Source organism: Podarcis gaigeae, assembly GCF_964106915.1.
Source record: "Podarcis gaigeae genome assembly, chromosome: 9".
Classification (NCBI taxonomy): domain Eukaryota; kingdom Metazoa; phylum Chordata; class Lepidosauria; order Squamata; family Lacertidae; genus Podarcis; species Podarcis gaigeae.
In genome coordinates, this window is record NC_139685.1 from 7209855 (window position 1) to 7229902 (window position 20048).

The following is a 20048-nucleotide window of genomic DNA, read 5'->3' on the forward strand; positions in this document are numbered from 1 at the left end:
TAGCCACTCAATCAACGCCCCCGGTCCCTTGCCCCACTGACCAGCATTGGGTGGGAGGAGATTGCAGTTTCTCCAATTGAGTGTGAAAGAATCTTATCTGAGGGCTCCCTTATCTGGATCAGGATAAACTCAGAGAATCTTTGATAGGATATTTTGTGGAATTCTGGGATCTGAAAAAAGAGGAAGTGGAAGATTGGGTGGAGAAAGCTTACAGATTTGGTCCTTAAAAAGAGACTAAAATAACCTACGATTGTATTGTGGTCTTTAAGACCAGGGAACAAAGAGATATCATTCTGGGACATCATTATAAAAAAGGCCTCAAAGTCCTCGATAAATCCGTTGTGCTCTTCAAAGAGGTTCCTAAGCATTTTTTGAACCTGAGATCCCAGTATAGGGACCTGACAGATATTCTGAGGAGAAAGAACATTTTTTTTTTAGGTGGGAATTTCCAGAGGGCCTATCTTTCAAATTTGAAGGAAGAAAGCAAAAGATTAAGAACCTTGAGGAGAAGCACAGAACCATGTTTCAAGCCAATGTGATGGTTCTTGTGCTATGGATCAGAAACTGGGCGAGAGGGAAGGCAGAAGGAGGAGGTCGCACAATACCTTAAAAGGGCTGCCAACACAATTCTGGGAAGGTCTGCCATTGTTAGAAGATGAACATAAGCCATATTGATCCCCCTAACAACTTCTGGGTTGTTGTTGTACACTACCTAAGGTTCAAGTTAGACGAGATGCCAAGATATCTCTTAAAAGAAGCAACATGGACCTCTCAAAGTGGATCAGGAATGTGCCTGTGTGGTGGTGATCCTTTCTCCCCAGTTTCACAATCTAGACCCAAATCCAGCTGCTCCTTTATGGAAAACGTATGGGCATTATCCCCCCCCCCCCCCCGCAGCAGAACAAAAAACAGGGAAGGGGAGGGGGAGAACATTGAAGGATAAAAAGGGTACAACACCATTTCCTTAGTACCACACTCTTGTTCAAATTCCACGACCCCTACAACTGCTTTTAAGAGAGATCTAATTGCTCCTCTCTCACTTGTCTGACCCTTAATCAGCTATAGGAAGAGACATCACTGACAGTCTTCTGAATCTATTAATTGCAGTCCAAAAGATTCTCACACTACTGCTCTATAGTGCAATCTTGCTGCAGAGGTCACTGAGAACCCATGTAGGAGAATATAATGGTGCAGACAAGTGTAACATCTGAAGTATGGCAAAAGAAGTTAGAATTTGTACTCTAGAATGGGCTTTCAGGTGACCAACTAATTCCACAATACATAGGTCTATCATTAGTGCAATATATTTTTATTTTAAAAGGTTTACACCTTTTTACAAGAAGGTCTATGTAACCACTCCAACTGGCTCCTCCAGTTTAGGAAGTTTAAAGCACACTGCTCTCATCTACATATTTAGAAGTCTACAAGAAAAAAAAAATCTGCAACAGACTAAAGAAACTTCCACACTCGTACTATTTAATGGACTGCCCATCACATGTCGATTCTAAATTGCTGACTTATAGGGCTGTCTACATTCCCTTTGCAAGTTTTTTCACCTCATCTATTATTATTATTATTATTATTATTATTATTATTATTATTATTATTATTATTATTATTAGACAACTGCAGTTCCAGCCCATTCAGAGCTGTGGGTATAGGGTGCTATCCAAATTTAATAAATAGTGATTTTTATTATTATTATTATTATTATTATTATTATTATTATTATTATTATTTTCTGAAGGTACGCTCACAAACTATAGTCTGTGATAAGAGCTGCCATGCCAAACTAAAGCCTCAACCAGCACACATGCTTTAGGACAGTTCAATATTAAAGACTTACCTTGAGGAAAATAATTTGGTTGCACTAAATAGAGGAAAGTATGGACTAATCGAAACAAAATCCCTATTGCTCCAGGTTCGTGGTACGCTGCGGTGTCGTAGGTCTTTGCAGGAACAAACCCAAAATCCAGAGTTTCAGAAGGCGGTTGGTATAAAGGCTGCACTTCGGAAATCGTTCTTCCACAAAACAGTAACAGGAGCAGTAGACACAGTTCCCCAGCCATGACTGACCAAAATGCATAAAATGAGGTAGAAGTTGGGGGGAGCGGGGCTCAAATATTCTGCACAGATCCGTCAAGCAAAACAGGAGTCTTTCCTCGGCTGTTTCCTCAATCCAGAATGCGCACTTGCTTCCGAAGGCTTTTTTGGCAGCTCTTCACAGGATTCAGTTAGGGCTCCATCTCTGGCAATGAGAGAAAACAGCTGTTTATTAAGTGGCATTTCAACCCACAAGGAAGCCTAACAACAGTGTGAAACACACGCAGTCGCCTGTAACGTTTTAGCACACTGCCCTGTTGGAAAGCTAAACAGATAGATGTGATCCTGTGCAACACTGAAAGACGGGACTTTCCACTACTGTAAAGAGGGAGGGTAAAGGTTGCTCAGAATTCTTTTGTGCAACACTTGAGACTTTGAAAGAGGAAAACTAAAATTAAAAGCAGCATTTCCCATTAATGATGATGTTGATGATTTTACTATTGGTACCCTGCTCATCTGACTGAATTGCCCCAGCCACTCTGGGTGGCTTCCAACAAATTCTAAAAACACAGTAAAACATCAAAACATTTAAACTTTCTCTCATAGAGGGCTGCCTTCAGATGTCTTCTAAATGTTTATGTCCTAGACATCTGATGGGAGGGTGGTCCACAAGATGGGTGCCACTACTGAGAAGGCCCTCTGCCTTGTTCCCTGTAACTTCTCACAGTGAGGGAACTGCCAGAAGGCCCTCAAAGCTAAATCTCAATGTCCAGGCTGAGTGGAAGTGGAGACCCTCCTTCAGGTACACTGGGCTGAGGCCGTTTAGGGCTTTAAAGGTCAGCACCAACACTGTGAATTGTGCTCAGAAACGTACTGGGAACCAATGTAGATCCTTTAGGGCCAGTGTTATATGGTCCCAGAAGCCTATCCCAGTCACCAGTCTAGCAGCCACTTTCTGGATTAGTTGTGGTTTCCAAGCACATTGCAGTAGTCCAAGCAGAAGATAAGTAGAACATGAACCACTCTGGCAAGACAGTGCACAGGCAGGTAGGTTCTCAGCCGGCATACCAAATGGAGCTGGTAGACAGTCATCCTGGATGCAGAATTAACCTGTACCTCCACGGACAGCTGTGAGTCCAGAATGACCCCAAGGCTGCACACATGGTTCTTTAGGTGCACAGTTATCCCATTCAGGACCAGGGAGTCCCCCACACCTGCCCTTCATCCCCCCATCTTGTTGGGTTTCAACTTCAATCCATTGACAGCTATCCGTCCTCCAACCTTCTCTAGACATCCACACACGACATTCACCACCCTCACTAGTTCTGAATTCATCTGCATCCTGGGGAACACCCAGGCCAAATCCCTTGATGATCTCTCCCAGCGGCTTCATATAGATGTTGAAAAGCATGGGAGAGAGGACGGACCCCTGAGCACCCAGGGGTCCGAACACTCATCCCAACATCACTTACAGAGGCGGCACCAAGCTCCTCAAACAACAAGGCCTCCCTACCAAGTTCTCTCAAGGTTCAGTAATGACGCTGGTTCCACAGACATTGGGGGCTTCTGGCTTCTATATGTAGCTCAACTACAACTCCCTTCAGCCCTAGCTTTCATAGCCAATGGCCAGTGATGATGGGAGTTGTAGTTCTGCAATATGTGGAGGGCATATTACCAGAAACATGTCTTTTACAAGGATGCCCTCTGCTTTTGCAGTGGTCAACGCAACAGAGCCCTGTTCAGCAACCAATTTTCATCAAGGATCATTGTTTCAAACTCTGCAAAGGCCAAGGCACGGGCAAACAGAAGTGAATGGAAAGGCACAGGGTGGGGTGTTATCAAAGTCTCCTCTGCTGCTGATTGGGGGCCAGGTGGGGAAGGGAAGTGGTTAAAGATGCCACTTCCCATAAGCTCTATTTGCAAAGAAATGAACCCAATCATTAGGCATCAACATATATCCCAATCTAATGGCCCCCTCCTGTTCATCCCGAAAGCAAGCCCAGCGCACACAGAGTGCCTGCCTGAGTCAAAGCTTAGTCAGGCTAAACACACTGAAGAGGCCTAATATTGGTCCCTTCTGTCTCACTGGGTCCCTATCCAGCACCTCCAATTTCTGCCAAGTTTCCTCCAAAAGTAGACTTTGGAAGTAGACAAGAATCATGAATCGAATTCAGCTTCACAGTTCATTCATCCCATTGCTTTCTTTTCAAAGCTGGACATAATTGCCCCCCATTCTAAATGGTAAACTATATTTGCTAGTTTACCAGTTAAAGATCAAAGTACTTAAATTCTCCAAAATGCCCCCAGGAGAGGAAACCTTACTAACCTTAACAGCAAAGCCAATAACCATATGCATTTTATATTAGCAAGCTCTAATCCAGCACATGAAAAGCAGTTTCAAGTTCTCTCCTAATACACAGCTGGGCAAATTAAGCTCCAGTTGGCAGGCAGTCCATTTCTGGTTTGCCAAAAAATTATCTGGACGGCATATATATTTGGGTAACCTTTGTGAGTGAGAAAAACGGAAACATCTCATCACACTCCCCTTTTCCACCAGCAGTCGGCTCAAGCAAGCAATTAACTGAAGAGAGAAGTTGTTGTTGTTTAGTCGTTTAGACATGTCCAACTCTTCATGACCCCATGGACCAGAGCATGCCAGGCACTCCTGTCTTCCACTGCCTCCCGCAGTTTGGTGAAACTCATGCCGGTAGCTTCAAGAACACTGTCCAACCATCTCGTCCTCTGTCGTCCCCTTCTCCTTGTGCCCTCCATCTTTCCCAACATCAGGGTCTTTTCCAGGGAGACTTCTCTTCTCATGAGGTGGCCAATGTATTGGAGCCTCAGCTTCAGAATCTGTCCTTCCAGTGAGCATTCAGGGCTGATTTCCTTAAGAATGGAGAGGTTTGATCTTCTTGCAGTCCATGGAACTCTCCAGAGTCTCCTCCAGCACCATAATTCAAAAGCATCAATTCTTCGGCGATCAGCCTTCTTTATGGTCCAGCTCGCACTTCCATACATCACTACTGGGAAAACCATAGCTTTAACTATACAGACCTTTGTCGGCAAGGTGATGTCTCTGCTTTTTAAGATGCTGTCTAGGCCTGTCATTGCCCTTCTCCCAAGAAGCAGGCGTCTTTTAATTTCGTGACTGCTGTCACCATCTGCAGTGATCATGGAGTCCAAGAAAGTAAAATCTCTCACTGCCTCCATTTCTTCCCCTTCTATTTGCCAGGAGGTGATGGGACCAGTGGCCATGATCTTCGTTTTTTTGATGTTGAGCTTCGACCATATTTTGCCCTCTCCTCTTTCACCCTCATTAAAAGGTTCTCTTCTTAATCCAGTAAAAGAAGAGAGAAGTACTTAGAGGCAAATGTGCTTCCCCTGGATCCTAATGGTTTGCCTAACTACGGACCCCTTCCCACTGAACTCAAAGGAGTAAATGCTAAGTGAACACCGCAATGAGCTTCTCCTCCCCTAGGTCCTTCCCAAGCAAACTGAGACTTCTTCTCTTTGCTCCACCCTCTGTGGGTGCTGGGAGACCAGGACAGGGAGAAGGCGACTTCTTCAGTAGCCTGGCTCATTTCTGCCTCTTCGCCCCATTCTCTCCAGCCTCTGCTTCTGGACTGTTCTCTGGCAGAAGTGCTTCCTGCTCACTAAGCCCTGTTACCCCTTCAGCTACCAACCTCTTCCTCCCAGCCTGCTCCCTCTTCTGCACTCATTGATGTCCCACCAACACCACCCCCTGGGCTCTGAGCCTTCTTCCCTTGGGGGTTCCCCAGATGCTGCCCCCCTCCCCACTTCTCTGCATCCAGTCAATTCATGACAGGCAACAGACAAAAATACAGAAACCAGAAATCTTTCAAGCCACTGCCTTGCCTGAACAAAAGAGGGAGAAGCTCAGACGCTCGTTGCATAGGGCACTCTCAAGCCTGGCCACAACATCAGACATTTTATCAACACCAGTTCTTTTCCTCTCTCAGACTAGTTCTCTCTCTTTCTTTGTCTGATGTTTGGTTGTGGCAGAGATAGAACTGGCTGCAAATATTTTTCCTATGCCAAAAAATCCAAATGTTTAATAATAATAATAATAATAATTTATTTATTCCCCAACCACTATGGGCAGCTTTCAACAGAGCATTAAAAACAGAATATAACTTCAAACATTAAAAACTTCCCTAAACAGGGATGCCTTCAGATGTCTTCTAAATGTCAGGTAGTTGTTTATCTCTTTGACATCTGATGGGAGGGCGTTCCACAGGGCAGGTGCCACTACTGAGAAGGCCCTCTGCCTGGTTCCCTGTAACTTCACTTCTCACAGTGAGAGAACCACCAGATGGCCCTCAGAGCTGGACCTCAGTGACCGGGCTGAACGATGGGGATGGAGACGCTCCTTCAGGTCTACTGGGCCAAGGCCATATACCTTATATATGCAGAGATATAGCCTATGAAGTGGCCATTCTGATATCACTGTAATTATTTTAGGCATTTCTTTTAGAATTCTTTTTAGTTTCAACCGCTCTTCGCATTGCTAAAGCAATCCTGACTTGCAGCTGGGAACAGGAGGGCCGAATACAGCAGCAGAGTCACCACCGCAACTTACCCTGGTCAGGGCAGAAAGTGGAGGGCTGGGTGCTGAATCACCTCCAGGCTGGCACAGAAGAGAGAACCAAACTGGGCTTTCACTGCCAGATGGATTGGCCTAGGATCCAGTGGGTCCTTGGCTGGCTCAGCTCCAACTGTCCTGTTTACACCAGCTACTGCTTGCAGTAGCTTTCACTCATGAGAAGACACCTCAGCTACATTCTAACCCCCTCCAAGTGTAGTGGACTGGAATTTGGATTGCCCTGTAGGTTGTTAAGCTCTCAAATACATATAATCTAGTAGAGATAATCCCTTGACTATATGTACAGTAGGGATGTGGGTGGAGCTGTGGTCTAAACCACAGAGCCTAGAGCTTGCTGATCAGAAGGTCGGCGGTTCGAATCCCCGCGACGGGCTGAGCGCCCGTTGCTCAGTCCCAGGTCCTGCCCACCTAGCAGTTCGAAAGCACGTCAAAGTGCAAGTAGATAAATAGGTTCTGCTCCAGCAGGAAAGTAAACGGCGTTTCCGTGCACTGCTCTGGTTCGCCAGAAGCGGCTTAGTCATGCTGGCCACATGACCCAGAAAAACTGCGGACAAACGTTGGCTCCCTTGGCCTGTAAAGCAGGATGAGTGCCTCAACCCCAGAGTCGTTCGCGACTGGACAGGGGTCATTTACCTTTTTATATGTACAATATATAATGCAAGATAGTCATAGCCCAGACTATTTTCAAATGGAATTTAAACTTGATTACATATGAAAAGGTTATCTACCCAGCGTATTCAGTACCTAAACCTCCACACAACATAAGAGTAATTTTGAGCTTCAATTTGTGGCATTTAATTTCTTATATAAACATCCTACTTACCTAGCCTCTCCAGTTACTTGGATAATAAGGTTTTTGAGCCATTAAATGTGTACTTTCTTTTCCCAAGCGCAAAGGTAAACCTGTAATAAAAAGAGCATATTTCTCTAATGTGTCTGACCAATGCACAAAGAGTAATCAATTCTTAGACGCAGAAAACAACAGCATGCCTACTTCATGACAGCAAAAATAAAGGGGGGAGTTTTGCTATATAAATGATGTTTTTAACTGACAATGTATTTAGTTCACACACAGAGCTTTACTGTGGTCCGTAGGCCCAAAATACACAGTACAACAATAGTAAATATCAACAGTTACTAAGGTGTAAGATCGGCTTTGGTAGCCAACAGAGGAGCTTTAGCCTGTACATACTGATTTCTGATGTTTACAGCCTCTGAGAGGAATTTTGCTACAGCCAGTGTAATAGTATCAAACTTATCCTCAAGAATAGTTAGCAACTCAGCATGCAAAGGGACGCGGGTGGCCTGTGGGTTAAACCACAGAGCCTAGGACTTGCCGATCAGAAGGTCGGCGGTTCGAATCCCTGCAACGGGGTGAGCTCCCGTTGCTCGGTCCCTGCTCCTGCCAACCTAGCAGTTCGAAACATGTCAGCGGGAAGGTAAACGGCATTTCCGTGCACTGTTCTGGTTCTCCAGAAGTGGCTTAGTCATGCTGGCCACATGACTCGGAAGCTGTACGCCGGCTCCCTCAGCCAGTAAAGTGAGATGAGCGCCACAACCCCAGAGTCCCTTTACCTTTACAGCATGCAAAACTAAGCCATAAAATACTTCTCACGAGTTCCATGTCTGTGCATACATTACCCAAACAGCTACTTTGCTCCTCTTGTCATGTGAATGGGTAAGCAAAGAACAGCAGGGCTTGTTCATCATGAAATTCAAACTCATGGTCATGGCTTGCTTCACCCTAGCAAACCACAATCGCCAAGTCAACATGAAGCCATGGTCTATTGTTGAAGGCTGGCTAACTATCATGGTCACTTATGGTGAATAAACCATGAACCGCTGCTCAGACATAGTCTGTTTAACCTGCTAATGTGAAAAGCAGAGAAAAGTGGAAGTGAATGCCTAATATAGCTGACTTAGACAACATGTTGTGGCTCTGTATTATGTGTAAATGCAACCAGAGTCTAGAATCTTTAAAAGTAAAGTATGCTATTGTGAACGCGATTGGCATGCAGTTTTCCTGTGATTCTTTTCCGGTATTTTAAAAGGATTACATTGTCTCCATACGCTCCAACATTTCTCCATTGAAAATAGGGACATCCTATTTCATCATCATCATCATCATCATCATCATCATCATAATTTTATTATTTATACCCCGCCTATCTGACTGTGGGGTGGCCACAGCCACTCTGGGCAGGGCTTCCAACAGATATAAAAACATAATAAAATATTAAATATTTTAAAAACTTCCCTATGCAGGGCTGCCTTCAGGTGTCTTCTAAAGGTTGTATAGTTGCTTATGTCCTTGGCTTGGGGCGGTCGCATAACTCCATAGCCTCTGACATTTCTCTGATAAATATAGGGACATCCTACCATACACTCTAACATTTATCAGATGAAAATAGGGACGTCCTAAGCATAGGGACGTGGGTGGCGCTGTGGGTTAAACCACAGAGCCTAGGACTTGCCAATCAGATGGTCGGCGGTTCGAATCCCCGTGACCGGGTGAGCTCCTGTTGTTCCTGCTCCCTGCTCCTGCCAACCTAGCAGTTCGAAAGCACGTCGAAGTGCAAGTAGATAAATAGGTACCGCTCCAGCGGGAAGGTAAACGGCGTTTCTGTGCGTTGCTCTGGTTTGCCAGAAGCAGCTTAGTCATGCTGGCCACATGACCCGGAAGCTGTACGCCGGCTCCCTTGGTCAATAAAGCGAGATGAGTGCCGCAACCCCAGAGTCGGTCACGATTGGACCTAATGGTCAGGGCTCCCTTTACCTTGTAAGGAAAAGCATCCAAGATCAACTCAGAAACCGTAACGACTTCTGTTAACATGGGGATGTCCTTGGAAAATAGGGACTCTTGGAGGTCTGTGTCTCTGCTACAAACATTCCACCTACATTCCACTGCTCTTTATACAACATGCAGATAACACTTCCTGTTTACTCATTTCTAGATGCATAGCACATTCAACCCATAGCAGCAGGCATTAATTGACCTTCAAAAGATCTGAGGGCATAGCAGGTACACAGTTTTACAAATTGATAAACCGTACCTAAGAATAAAGTTAGCAGCTGCAGAGTCACACTGAGTCTTAATAACAGAGCTATGGAGCAAATGTTAATTTACCAATTTTAAATTCCATAATATCAGACAAGTCCTCTGAAATATTAAAGCGTGTAAACAATCTTAATATACCACACAAGACCACACAGCCTTCACTTCCAGACAGCTTAGTCTTTAGCATATGCGCTGCTGGGGTGCAAAGATCTGCCAGCACCCCCAAATTTAGTTTAGCCCCCAAATTAACTTTTATTATGCTTATGTCAGACACCGCGCTTATGCCTGATCTCTTGTTTATGAAAGAGGGGAAGAAAAGGAAACAAACTTTTTTATTTGCTCATTTATTTACAATACACTTATATTTAAGTATACAACACCACCAGACTTAAACTTATAAGTATTGTTTAGGCACCTCCTTAGGAGAAACATCAGTCATGTCGAAGGTGCCGCTGAACCCGCTGCCACATAGCAGCTCAATACAATACTTAACATAATATTTTGATGTAAGAATTAATTTGGCGTGCACGGCACCATTGAGAATGACAAACGCTGTCGTTGAGTCAAGCGCCACAGTTGTGAATGAAAAGCGCCACCGCTAGCGTGGTGCATCTTTGGTAAATAAGCGCACAAAGTCGAAAGTCCTTTAGTAGGTATATATCTTGGAAATACCTAGGTATATATGTATTTTGTTTTTCTAGCTTGATCAAAATTATTTATTATTTCATAACAGGTAAAGGTAAAGGTAAAGGTACCCCTGCCCGTACGGGCCAGTCTTGACAGACTCTGGGGTTGTGCGCCCATCTCACTCAAGAGGCCAGGGGCCAGCGCTGTCCGGAGACACTTCCGGGTCACGTGGCCAGTGTGACATCGCTGCTCTGGCGAGCCAGAGCCACACACGGAAACGCCGTTTACCTTCCCACTGGTAAGCGGTCCCTATTTATCTACTTGCACCTGGAGGTGCTTTCGAACTGCTAGGTTGGCAGGCGCTGGGACCGAGCAGCGGGAGCGCACCCCGCCACAGGGATTCGAACCGCCGACCTTTCGATCGGCAAGTCCTAGGCGCTGAGGCTTTAACCCACAGCGCCACCTGCGTCCCTTTTCATAACAGGTAGATAGTTAAAAAAAAGGGACGTGGGTGGCGCTTTGGGTTAAACCACAGAGCCTAGGACTTGCTGATCAGAAGGTTGGCTGTTCAAATCCCCACGACAGGGTGAGCTCCCGTTGCTCGGTCCCTGCTTCTGCCCACCTAGCAGTTTGAAAGCACGTCAAGTGCAAGTAGATAAATAGGTACCACTGCGGTGGGAAGGTAAACGGTGTTTCTGTGCACTGCTCTGGTTTGCCAGAAGCGGCTTAGTCAAGCTGGCCACCTGACCTGGAAGCTGTACGCCGGCTCCCTTGGTCAATAAAGCAAGATGAGCGCCGCAACCCCAGAGTCGGCTACAACTGGACCTAACGGTCAGGGGTCCCTTTACCTTTATCTAGGTTTTATAGAACAAATGAAGGATAGCAAGTTTTAGGAATTAAATATGGACCGGGGATGGGAGAGTAAAGGCATATTATGAAATAACTGCTACACTTTCATCCTGCCATTCCTCTGTAAGAGTATTTCTCAAACTTGGGTCCCCAGCTGTTGTTGGACTACAACTCCCATCATCCCTAGCTAGCAGGAACAGTGGTCAGGGCTGATGGGAGCTGTAGTCAAACAAAAGCTGGGGGCCCAAGTTTGAGAAACACTGCAAGTCTAGGAACTCACAGTCTAGGACATGGGTAGGCAAACTAAGGCCCGGGGGCTGGATCAGGCCCAATTGCCTTCTCAATCCAGCCCGGGAATCAGCGTGTTTTTACATGAGTAGAATGTGTCCTTTTATTTAAAATGCATCTCTGGGTTATTTGTGGGGCATAGGAATTTGTTCTTTTCCCCCCTTCAAAATATAGTCTGGCCCCCCACAAGGTCTGAGGAACAGTGGACCGGCCCCCTGCTGAAAAAGTTTGCTGACCCCTGGGTCTAGGAGCTGCCCAGAGTGGCTGGAGCAACCAGTCACATGGGTGGGGTATAAATAATATATTAATAGTAGTAAAAAAAAAAAGGTAAAGTATATACTAATACTAATAGTATTATTAATATAGTATTATTACATATAAGATGCTCCCCTCTTTTATCCTAACTCTCCTAAGATCACTCAGTAAGCTTCATGACCACTATAATGGCTATCATCTGCATTGAATCAGCATCTTCAGAGATTTAGTTGCAACCCTGATTAATTAAGATGAGGAAACTCATTTCAGGAAACTAACAACACCACGAAATCAACAATTTGAAGAATTGTGGCTTTATAACTCCATTTACTATGCACTCATTTATAATAAAGAAGTAAAATAAATATGTAGACTGGGAAATCACACCCCCCCACACACAAACACACACAAAAATGCATCTTGAACTAAGGGAACCTCTTCCTGGGATTGCTCAAGATTCAGGAAGCTGCAACTTGTTGAACACAAAGAGAATTTAGCCTTGAAAACAATGCAAGAATGTGGGGTGGTGGTGGTTTTTACTGCTCTTTCATATTGTGGTGGTGTAACTTTAATTTTTGGACATCAGTCTGGGCCATGGGGAATTTATCAAAAGAGAGGAATACAAATCAAATAAGTAAATAAATAAATGACAAACGATAATTGAGGGTGCCTGGTTGCCTCTCAGCTGAGTGATCAAGCATTGCTTGAGATCACTTTAGAACATGGATATGTAAACTAAGGCCCAGGGGCCCGATCCGGCCCAATCGCCTTCTAAATGCGCCCCCAGGACAGTCTGGGAATCAGAGTGTTTTTACATGAGTATAATGTGCCCTTTTATTTAAAATACATCTCTGGATTATTTGTGGGTCACAGGAATTCGTTCATACAGTATATATTTTTCAAAATATAGTCCGGCCCCCCACAAGGTCTGAGGGACAGTGGACTGGCCCCCTGCTGAAAAAGTTTGCTGACCTCTGCTTTAGAAGAATTAACACAATGATTAGGAGCTGGGTGACGTTTTCAAAAATGGTTTTCAAGTCTCTGTTAAGACTGGAAGCCCCTCTTTGTAAAACATGAGCTGCGCTATAATTGGCTTATTAAAGCACAGTAAAAGCATCAAAAAAAGTGATAATCTCCAGAAGCAAGATTCAGCCATCTCCAGACTGGCAGCTGGTTTGAATTTCAGTCAGCTTCCCAAATTCTTGGGATTATAGTTTTGCTAATTGGTATAAAGTCAATTATTATTTATAAAGCACACCCCATGAGGGCACTGCGAAGCAAGTGAGGAAACATTAATAAGCAACATAATATCATCCCTAGAAAATGTCAAGAGGGAAAACAGGAGGAGGGCTTTCAACTCACTTGGGGGAGCAGGGATGGGGCAGGGAGAGAGAGAAAAGAAAGGAGAGACTTTGAGGAGAAAACATATTCAGTTGTGTGAATCAGTCCTCCTCTTTCTCAAGGCTTCTCAAAGAGCCCCGTGCCAATTGGCAATAAGAAATGACTCTAGACATTGTTGTTGCTTATCCTGCTTTTAAAAATAAATATAAAAACTTTTTTAAAAGAAAAGACTTGCCATTTTTTATATGGACTGGGGGGCTGGAAAAAAACAAAAACACAGGCTAGTAACTTTGGGGAATTTACAAGACTTTACTACCCCCAATTTGGCCTTGCAATTTGAAGGCATCACCCACTTTCCTGCTTCAGTTTCCGCTTGACTTAGGTGTCATGAAGGAATTACATTGCATGGGCCACAGATGAAAAGAGACAATAGGATTGTGTCGTGCTAGAAAAAGAGGTGCTGGAACTCACCATGAACACCTCCCTTGTTCTCTTATAATGGCAGTGGTGCCCACCTGAGAGGTGCCAGAACTGAATTCCACCTGGGGAAAATATAAACGCCCTGGGATTGGGCATTTCATCAGTCAAAATAGGGTTTTGTTCAAGTGACTTGTGAAGAAAGATTTGGTCAAATATTAATTTTATTAGCACAAAAAGAAACACACGCTGGTGCTTGCAGTTAGTGTAACATAGTGGAAAAGTATGAAATCGTTTTATTTATTTTTTTAATGATATTTATTAGAAATTTTCAAAAATTACAGAGCGAGAAAAAAGAAGAAGAAAAAAGAATTCCCCCCCAAAACATACATAACAATACATAAAAAAGAGAAAAAAACATAAAAGCCAATACAACAATAACAATAAAAACACACATCCAATATTCCATATCTTTATCTTTCACTTACTTGTTTCATCGACCTCCTCACACCTCCCTTTTTGTATTCTAGTTTAGTTATTTATTTCAGCAAATTCTTTCCATTATGAAATCGTTTTAACTGAATTTAGAAAGAATCAGCAAAGTTGTTTGGTGGTTCAAAGTTTCTGTTTCTGCTTGGAGAAGATTGCTATTATTGCGGATAGTTTGGCTGCTAAGTTTGCTCTCGCATGACTATGGGGAATCAACCCTTGCTCTTGGGCAGGGGTCAGCAACCTTTTTCAGCCAGGGGCTGGTCTACCATCCCTCAGACCATGTGGTGGGCCGGAATTTATTTGGGGGGGAAAAAATGCCTCAGAAATAACCCAGAGATGCATTTTAAATAAAAGCACACATTCTACTCATGTTCAAACACACTGATTCCTGGATTATCCGCAGGCCGGATGTAGAAGGTGATTTGGCCAGATATGGCCCCCCGGGCCTTGGTTTGCCTGCCCATACTCTAGAGGACCTAATTCAGTGGTTTCCTGCATGATAGCTCAGTTGGTTAGACCATGGTGCTGATAACACCAAGGTTGCAGGTTCGATCCCTGTATGGACCAGCTGCATATTCCTGCATTGCAGGGGGTTGGACTAGATGATCCTCAGGGTCCCTTCCAACTCTACAGTTCTATGATTCTATGTATAGAAAATAATGGAAGACAAGTTGGAACTCTGTTTTACTCTACAGCCCAGAGGCCAGTCTCCTCCCAGAAGACACCCCCCCTTTTGTTGAGACCAGCCTTCCAGGCAGCAGTGGAACCACTGAAATACAGGGTCCTTCAAGCACACCCCCTTCAAATAACTCAAAAGGACACCTGTGAATCCAGGAGGGTCACCTTTCCCCACTGTCCACCATCCTGTGTTAGTCATCCACTAGATCAAGCAAAACAAACACATTTCCTTATTTCACCCGTCACACACTTTTCCTCTGCAGTGTGAACGCACACGCGATGTTGTTCCTTGATTACCAGGCCAAAGAGGAGGGAGGGGGAATATTATAATAATAATAATAATAATAATAATAATAATAATAATAATAATATTTATTATTTATACCCTGCCCTTCCTGGTTCAAAAGCCGAGCTCAGGGCGGCTAACAACAAATTAAAAACCCTTTAAAACCCTGCGGGCCGGATTGAGAAGGCGATTGGGCCGCATCCGGCCCATGGGCCTTAGGTGGCCTACCCCTGCTCTTGGGCCTTGCTATTGTGTGGAAGGAAAAATAAAAACAGCTTCCATTAACACTGCAGCATTCTTGGCATTGTGGGATATGTGACAATGGTTAAATAACAGGTGGTCAATTGACAGCACTTGCCTGGTCAATTAGCCAGTGTGCTAATCTCAGGCAAAAATAGAGAGAGGTCACTGCCCTGCAAGTAGCTTACAGTCCGAAAAGCTGAGATGGATCTGAAGCTGGATAATGAAGTAACATGAAGACAATTCAATTCAGAAGAGTAGAGAGAATATCCGGCGATCCTTATGGACTACTTTTGGCCAGTCAGGAGCACAGCAACTGCCACCTCACTTTTAAGAAATAAATAAATCACAATTTTAATTTTTGTTTTGTCTCTCATTCCAAAAATTAAGTTCACTATTGCTCTGACAATGACACAAATTTGGTTACCGTAAGTACGCTAAGCCTAAGCGGTATTAAATAGAGCTTTTCAACAAACAAACAAACAAAATAAAACAAAAACCCAAAGCTACATCTCTGACAGTTCAATGAAATAATAAAGCTGAAACAAAGTCTCAGCCTTCGCCATAAACATAACAAAATTTAAATGAAATATATCACTGAGACTGAGCAACTACATTGGTAGCAGTAATAAGTATTCCACTAGTTCTCCAGAGCTAGTAAAAAAGATAAGGTTAAGATCCAAGGGTGATAATTTTTCTGAACGAAATCTTTTTTTTCCTTTTGTACCACAGGTAAGAGGAGTGGTTAACGTAAATGTTATGCAGTTTATCTTTTAAACTAGCAAACATTTTTAACAATGCTTTTAGGAACTTAGATTAGTTATTATTTATCACTTGAGTTTGGGCTTAAGCCTTAACCCAGACTTTTGTTTATACAATTATGGTGGGCAAAGAGCAGGAAAAGTACCAAGTTCAATAATCTTGGTGTTGGGGAGAAATGGACCAACACTTAAGGTGGTGAGAACACTCTAATATGCATTTAACAAGGAAGAAGAGGATACAGTCCTTTAATAAAAACAAGTGGCCGGGCTAAACGTTTAGCTCCATAACAAGTGAGGTGCAAACTTGAGAAATCCAGCATGCAGTTGTGCATGGAAAGTAGATGTTCTTTGTTATCAAGTACCAAACTGGATAATGGTACTTAGGAGAGACCATAGCTCAGTGGGTCAGCACATATTTGCAAGCCCTAGGCCCCAGATTTGATCCCTTGTATGATTAATTAGAGAGACACGGGTGGCGCTGTGGGTTAAACCACAGAGCATAGGGCTTGCTGATCAGAATGTCGGTGGTTCAAATCCCCACAACAGGGTGAGCTCCCGTTGATCGGTCCCAGCTCCTGCCAACCTAGTAGTTCGAAAGCACGTCAAAGTGCAAGTAGAGAAATAGGTACCGCTCCGGCAGGAAGGTAAACGGCGTTTCCGAGTGCTGCTCTGGTTCGCCAGAAGCGGCTTAGTCATTCTGGCCACATGACCCGGAAGCTGTACGCTGGCTCCCTCAGCCAGTAAAGCGAGATGAGTGCCACAACCCCAGAGTCGGCCATGACTAGACCTAATGGTCAGGGGCCCCCTTTACCTTATTTTAATTAGGCAGCTGGAATAGACAGAGAATAGAAAATAGATGCTACAGTGGCTAACCTATACACTGGGTCCATCTTCTAAGAGCCAAAAAGGCATAAGCTTACGATAAGGAGCAGGCAACTGCCTAGCTACCTTTTCGTAACTGCTAACAAGGGCGAGGAAGCCCAACTCTCACTCTGTAGGCAGCACCAAGGAATGAAGAGGCTTATCTCTTCACTCTTTCCACCAAGATCAGAAGGGACACCACACACCTGCACACAGATTAGGTGCTAGGGGTGGATGAGTCCTCTTTGGTGTCAAGGAAAAGCAATATATGTAGCTGCCCATTATGCATTAACCAGTTCACGTCAGCAGTGGCATAGCGTAGGGGGTGCAGGGGGGGGCCGGCCGCACCGGGCGCAACATCTGGGGGTTAGGGTTAGGGGGCGCAAATCCACGGGTTAGGGGGCACAAATCCACGGGTTAGGGGGCACAAATCCACGGGTTAGGGGGCACCAATTACTTGCCTTGCCCCGGGTGCTGACAACCCACGCTACGCCACTGCACGTCAGCTCCCAAGAGCTTTACCGTATTTGTGAATATGGTAGACATGCTCATCCCACAGAGAGCTAGGGGTGGCTGGCAGCTCCTGTAAAGCAAACAGTATTCCAAACGCAGTCCTCCTACCCTATAATAGTGGTGCTGAAACAGTGTTAATCTAAAGCAGGGGTCAGCAAAATTTTTCAGCAGTGGGCCAGGTCCACTGTCTCTCAGACCTTGTGGGGGGGCCGGGCTATATTTTTTTTTGGGGGGGGGATGAACAAATTCCTATGCCCCACAAATAACCCAGAGATGCATTTTAAATAAAATTACACATTCTACTCATGTAAAAACACGCTGATTCTTGGACTGTCCGCAGGTCAGATTTAGAAGGTGATTGGGCCAGATCCGGCCCCTGGGCCTTAGGTTGCCTACCCATGATCTAAAGCGACTTCATGCGTACTTACTAACATTTCAGATTGGCCCAGTGCTCCTACACCCAGTTTTTCAATTCCAAAGCTATCTGAGTGGAAGCCATAACTGAAAATGTTCCATCTAAAAAACAACAGCTTCCCGAAAGTTACTCCATGTACAGACTAGCACCCTACTAACCTTATCTCCAGGTAAGGCATTTAAGACACTCACCTAAACTAGCCTTGGATATTGCTCAATTCGAAATTCGAAATTCCTTTCCAAAAGCAACCTGCTGCACGACACTCTAGAGTCTCTGGATAAAAAATTGATGTGAACCCAGTAGTGTGACTGTCACAATTTGGGGGAGAGATTCAATCACATACTGGCAAATTCAGGTTGTGCGGTTAAAGCGGATTTGAATGTCCCGCGGAACAAACCCACTTCCTCAAAAGATCAAACTTTTTGCAATAAGGAAAGTGAGTGGAATGCACTTGATTTGATGCAACGCTGTTTAACCTGCCCACAAACAACTGAGAGTGAATGATCATTAAGCAGCAGTTGCCCTCTAATCCCCCCGCCAGCATATCAGGAAGGAATGCTCAGTAAACAGGTCATCTGGAAGCCGCCAGGGAAAAGTTGTGTTTATATTTAAAGGCTGATTGTGTGTGGGGTTTGAACTAGGAGAATTTATGAAACCCAAACACATTCAAATTCTTGACTAGCTGACTTGAGGCAACAATTTGCAGAGGAGAAAAGGAGGGCAGATCTCCAAGTCCCTTCCCTTCTCCCTTTCACTCCTGTGCTTGTTCCAGTACTAAGTGATAACAGCTCAAATCTAACCCTTCTCAGGCAGCGAGTCCCAACCTTTTGAATTCCTCTAACACCGCGCATGCACCGCTGGTGGATCACAACCTACAGCAATCTTCTAAACATCCACGGAAAGGCAGTCAATGTCACACATTTGCCGTGCGCTCCAAAAGGCGCTGTGAAAGGAAATTATCATAGAAGTGTCGAGTCGGAAGGGATCCCAAGGATCATCTAGTCCAACCCCTGCAATGCAGGAATCTCAACTAAAGCATCCAGGACAGAGGGCCCCCCAACCTCTGTTTAAAAGCCGCCAAGGAAGGACTACCAGTCAGTTGCGCTGTCGAACAGCTCTCTTCTTCCCGCAATGCCCAGGGCAGCCTTTGCGCGAGGCTTCAGCCTACAGGGGGAAATGGGAGCCCCTCCACGGCGCTTTCCACCCGGGTCCCTGTCCTTCCCTCCACGGCGGCGCCCACTTGCGCAGCGCAAGCCCGCCTAAGGGCGCAGCAGCACCTCCTGGGCGAGCGAGCCCTGCGGGAATCCTCGCCTTAAAGCAAACGGAGCAGCGGCGCGCGCCCTGCCCGGGGAAATTAACTCCTGCCAGGACCCCTTTGCTGCCCCTTGGAAGAAAGGAAGCGCCCTGGCAGCCTCGGGGTGCAGCGCGCTCTTGCGCCTGTTTCCATCTCCCAAGAAGAAGCGTGCCTTTGCAGCACGAGCCTCGCATGCATTTACTCGGGAGTAAGCCCCGCCGAGTTCGAGGCTTCCCACGGTATGTGCCCTCGGGGCTGCACAGCTTCGCTTTTCTTTGAGGGAGGGAATGCGCGCAAAGTCCCGAGGATTGCGCCCTTTTCCCCAGGAGAGGCTCTACCGCCTTAGGAACCCGTGCTTGGGCATGGAGAGGGGGGTCCCCCATCCAACCCGAGCGCGCTATCCGGAGCGGAGGGTGGGCGCGGCGCAGGCTACTCACCCGGGTCGCAGGCACCCGCCCCTTCGCCGCGAGCGAGGCTCCAGCCGCGTAAAAAACTCGCTCTTGCCGCGCCCGCGCTGCTACTGCCGCCGCTGCTGCAGCTTCTCCGCCCCCTGCGCGCGGCATCTGCTCGCCTCCGGGCCTCCCTTCCCAGCCGCGCGCTCGCGCGCTCGCCGGAGCGCGATCCCGCCCCTCTCCGATGCGTTGCGGGCTCGAGCCACCTGCGCAGGGAGCGCGCCTGGGAAAGCGGGTGGGTCGAGCTGGGGTGTTCGAGGGATGCGAAGCGAGAGCCGGGCAGGCTTGGAAGTTAGAGCCCGTGGGGCGCAAGGAGGCCGGAGCGCAATTCCTAGCGCAAAGCGGGCAGCTTTCCTGGGTGGGGAGCAGGAGCTTCGTGGAAATGAGCGGGATTGGGGCCCCTGCGGGCGCAGGTTGCAAACCAGGGGTCGTGGGCGTAGCCAGTGATGTAGAAAAATAGCTACAGAAGCTGAAAACCAAGGCCAAATAAACCAAATGAAGGCAACCTAAGAGACATATATAAACCTTTTCCTCAATTTTGCCTTTAGCCTGCT

General features: G+C 45.7%; 1 protein-coding gene across 7 annotated transcripts in view; it reads right to left on the reverse strand.

Annotated features, from left to right (window-relative positions):
- Nucleotides 1–19654, reverse strand: part of PROM1 (prominin 1) — a 116187-nt gene extending 96533 nt beyond the window's left edge. For 4 of the 7 annotated variants that reach the window (XM_083698212.1, XM_083698215.1, XM_083698210.1 and 1 more), the window contains exons 1-3: nucleotides 19480–19654; nucleotides 7491–7570; nucleotides 1847–2248 (exon numbers count right to left, since the gene is read on the reverse strand). In XM_083698212.1, the coding sequence (XP_083554338.1) occupies nucleotides 1847–2069 (223 nt within the window). In that variant the 5' untranslated portion in view covers nucleotides 2070–2248; nucleotides 7491–7570; nucleotides 19480–19654. The remainder of the gene's footprint in view (nucleotides 1–1846; nucleotides 2249–7490; nucleotides 7571–19479) is intronic. The other 3 variants (XM_083698216.1, XM_083698213.1, XM_083698211.1) reach the window with 3 other exon arrangements.
- Between the last annotated feature and the right edge of the window lie 394 nt (nucleotides 19655–20048).